This window comes from Telopea speciosissima, chromosome 1 (genome assembly GCF_018873765.1).
Source record: "Telopea speciosissima isolate NSW1024214 ecotype Mountain lineage chromosome 1, Tspe_v1, whole genome shotgun sequence".
Taxonomy (NCBI): domain Eukaryota; kingdom Viridiplantae; phylum Streptophyta; class Magnoliopsida; order Proteales; family Proteaceae; genus Telopea; species Telopea speciosissima.
This window is the reverse complement of record NC_057916.1, coordinates 4,679,659-4,683,864: the sequence shown is the minus strand read 5'-3', so window position 1 is coordinate 4,683,864 and position 4,206 is coordinate 4,679,659. Positions and strand designations below refer to the sequence as shown.

At 38.2% G+C, this 4,206-nt stretch overlaps 1 protein-coding gene across 1 annotated transcript; it reads right to left on the bottom strand.

Annotated features, from left to right (window-relative positions):
• Nucleotides 1-2,921: 2,921 nt before the first annotated feature.
• On the bottom strand, nt 2,922-3,359 carry LOC122646385. Its single transcript, XM_043839939.1, has one exon. The coding sequence runs from the start codon at nt 3,357-3,359 to the stop codon at nt 2,922-2,924; it is 438 nt and encodes a 145-aa protein (XP_043695874.1).
• Nucleotides 3,360-4,206: the final 847 nt, after the last annotated feature.

Sequence of the window (4,206 nt, the reverse complement as noted above, 5' to 3'; positions counted from 1 at the left end):
CCTGCAATTTCTCCTTCCATGTGCCACACACACACTCTCCACCAATCACATGTCAATTCCCTCTCTCTCCTTAAATTTCTCCTTACCTCTGTTGGATATTGAAAAACTTTGGGGCCTAAGATGCTTTCAGATACCATCTGGGTCTCTCTAATAGCTTCAGTTTTGGGGATAGGGATTTGAACATTATCACAAGTCTTCAAGCTCACTATCTTAATAATACATTTATGGGAGAATGTTCTCTGTGGCGCAGCGCAGCCTGCGCCCAGGCACATGGGCAGCCTGTGCAGGGGGTAAGGTGGTCATTGCACCCACCCCAATGTGTTTGGGGGCAGGCTGTACTACGCCACAGAGAACAACACCCCTACATCTATATATAATAATTTTTCAAAAAAAAAATCTATTTTAATACAACATCTATGTATAATCATAAAAAAAAATTGTCATACATGCCACGTCTTCTACCACCCAAAGAAGAAACAACACGTGAAGGAGTATTGGGAATTATCCCACATTGGAAAACTTTGAGACCTTGATGCCTTCATATATATAAGTTCGGCTTCTCCACCTAATAACGTTATGATTTTGGGTTGGAAACTTGAACAATTTCAAGATTTCTCTTCTCATTTTCCACTCTTAGGTTGTTTTGGTATGATTTGCATTTTTATTTCTCTAACCTCTTTCTATTTCTGCACGCATTTGGTATATTTTTCCCCCTTCTTTCGTGTAATTAGAAAATTAAGGTAAACATCACGCTAGTAGGTAGCATAACCACCTTTAGAAACACTTACAGCTCAAAGCTTCAAGATGTGATAGGCTAGCATGCTACTCTGGAGTGTTTGAAGTTCGAGTTCATTGGCAAGGATCTATTTATATTCCTGAATCAAAAATCGTTTATGCTTATTTATGCGCAAATTTCTCAAGTGCATTTGTTCATGAAGACTCAAATAAAAGGTGAAAAAGTACTTTTTTTTTATAATATAAGGGAAAAGAACGTTGCTTGGTCGTATGGCTCCAGCACCTAGACGTATGAGCACATGAAATTACTGCCCAGCCCCATATTGATGCTTCTGTGTATACTCTCATTGGCCCCCACACTGGTGCAAGGACTACATGATCAAGCAGTAATCTTTTGCCCATAATATAAATAGAGGGAGGAGTTTTCTATGTGGAAGTGTGGTTTACATCAGCACCCCTTGAGTCTATCTCTTTTCCTCCAATGGGCTAGGAAATGTAATTTCATAGAAGAGAGGAGAGAGATAGACACTACGCAAGTACTCCTGGATTTCTAACATTTTTCCAATAAATAAACTTAGCAAAAATAAAGTTATCCACACTCTTTTACATTTAAGCGTGTATTCTTTAGATTTTTCTGTAAAATCTCTATAATATCTCATAATTAATTCTTATAAAAACTAATTCTATATATTTATAGAAACAATACCAAAAAAAAAATTCCACATATGAACTATGAAGTACATTTATATCCCAACTTCTTTAATATTATTGATCGATTTGTAATAATAATATTAAAGGTTTGGAAGACCTTTTTATTGGTTTCTACTAAGATTGTATTGAATCATTAATTATTTTCTTTCCTCTCCCCTAAAGAAAAGTTTAAAAAAAAAAAAAAAACAAAAGGTAGTTTTTGGTAATCAAGATTTGGAGTTATGATATAATGGTGGATCAATCCACGTATGGTTCTATATCCAATAGTGACAAGCATATTAGCCACATCAGCACTTCCACGTTGCTGTGTTGAAGCTTTTTTGCTTGACGTATGGTGGGCCCTGACCTGTTTTAGTTATCACTATTCAGTCCCCCAACAACCCAATTTCATGATGGTTTCTCTAAATTTAGTCCAATTCAATGTTGAGGACCAAGACCACAGTTTCAAAAATCGGAATTTAACCGTTCATTTGTCGGAATCGACCATGTCCGATTCTGATTTTGATCATTTCAGAGCAGTTGATTCTAGGGTTTTTGGGATAAAATAGTTGGGCTTTTGAACATGAGGGACTGATTCTAAGGTTTTTGGGATCGACTCTGACTCAGGCCTTGACCCTCAATTGCCACTTCCAATAAACAGCTCTCGGCTCTCACTCTTAGCCTAAAGCTGTACCTGAACCCTCTGAAACGCGAAATTAACAGAGTATCATCAGACGAGGAGGGATCAGAAGAATTTTTTTCTATCAAGCTCCCTACCCCGTCCAGTTGTTCGATTCCTCTCATAGAAGAGCGGAAATGACAACTTAACCACTCTTGGGCAATGTGTTTGAGTAGGGGGTAGGTCGTTATTTTCACCCCCTATGAGAGAAACTGGACAACTGTACCAGGCAAGGAACTTGAGAGAATAATGATCCCCAAATGGTGCCAGTAAAGGCGATTGAGACCAGGTTTGTTTCAATCCTCAGATTCAATTGATCCAATTCCGATTTTCAGACTGAGTCAGTATGGTCAAATTCTACAAAAGTACAAAGTCAATATATTTGATCGAAATCGGATCCGAATAATCCGAGTCAACTGATCCAATTCCCATTTAGAGACTGAGTCAGTATGGTCATATTCTACAAACCCATGTTGCTTGCCCACAAAGGTATACAAACTGGACGACTCAACTCATCAAATATATTGACTTTGACTTTTGACCCAGGTGGTTCTATTCTCTGGTCTCAAGTCTAAACCATTTTCCCTTCCAACACGTTAATTTCATACGAGAGAGAGAGAGAGAGAGAGAGAGAGAGAGAAAAAAGAAGAAGAAGTAAAGAGTTTTACGATGAAACCAGAACTCTTAAATAGTTTCTATTATGAGATATTAAAAAAAGCTAAGAACAAAGAGATTTACAAACTTACAAATTAACACACAAATTTGTTGAATAATTTGTATTAAAAAAAAAATTAATAATCTTGTTAAGAGAGAAAATTTATCTCATAGTCTTGGAGTGCAAAAGCATCTTCTTAGTCTTCTTCCCAGTTGAACGAAACAGCTTCGACCAAAACCCTAATTTCTTCTTCTCATCTGAATCTTCCACTGCATTTCTACTTCTCTTTCTTATTCTGGGGATGAACGTAATCACCGATCGACTCTTCAAGAACAAACCAGAACCTTTTCCATCCGAAGATGAAGTGAAGCCATGATCATGAAGTGGAGAAGAATAAGAAGTTTCAGCAGAAGAGTAAGGTGAAGAAGACAATGATGAAGAACAAGACGAACCCTCCTCTGTTCCTGTACCATTAGAACTGCTATTATTTGCAGAAGAGAGCTTGGTGAGTTTCTCTCTGAGACAATATGAACAAACACCTGGTGTCTGTTTGTTCTTGGGGTGTTTCTTGCATCTCATCTCTGTTTCAGCCCAACCCATTTCAGAAAAATTCAGATTTCACAAACCCTGAAAAGTGTTTCAATCTTTTAATCTGTTTCTTCTCTTCTCCTCTTCAATGAGCGTAAATATATATAAGGAAGGATGGAAGAGAGAAAGAGAGAGAGACAAAGATAGAGAGATACGAGGGAGGTGGCGGTGTGAGCTCTGCTTCTTCCGAGATGGTTCGTTTGTTTGGGGCATTAAAAGAGATGGGGCTTTTCGTATCAGATTTGAATTTGAAAAAGTCACCGAAAGACGGAGTAGATGGACGGTTTTGATGTACTAGATGATGAAGTGGGGACCACTTGGGGGACTTTCTTCTTCTTATTCTGTTTTAGTGCGTGACTCTTGGTGAGAAAGATGGACGTGAGAAATTGAGATAGAAGCTTCGCTTGCGTGGGGCGTAAGCTCGCACGTGGTTGGAATTTTGTTCCAACTCCACGACAAAAAGACTCGTTAACAGTTAAATTAGAAAATAAGGAAAAACGCTACTCTATCTCAACACTTTAGCCGTTGGATACTCAAATCTTGTGGTCTATTTGATGGTTGAAGTATTGACCGGTTCATACACACCCTTATACAAGGGTCTGGTCAGTTCAGTCTGGTTTCGATGATATTTTGACTTGGGAAAGAAGGCTACCTGGTAGCGTGGCCCCTGCATCTTGACACAAGAGTGTCACTTTCCATGAAATCAAATATTTCACCCATATTGATAGTATTGCATGTGCTTTCATTGGCGTCCATGTTGGTACAAGGACTACACCCCCAAGATAGCAATCTCTTGCCCTTTCGATTTTTAAATATATTCGATTAGATTGAAATTGATAACTATTAGTTTTGGTCTGTT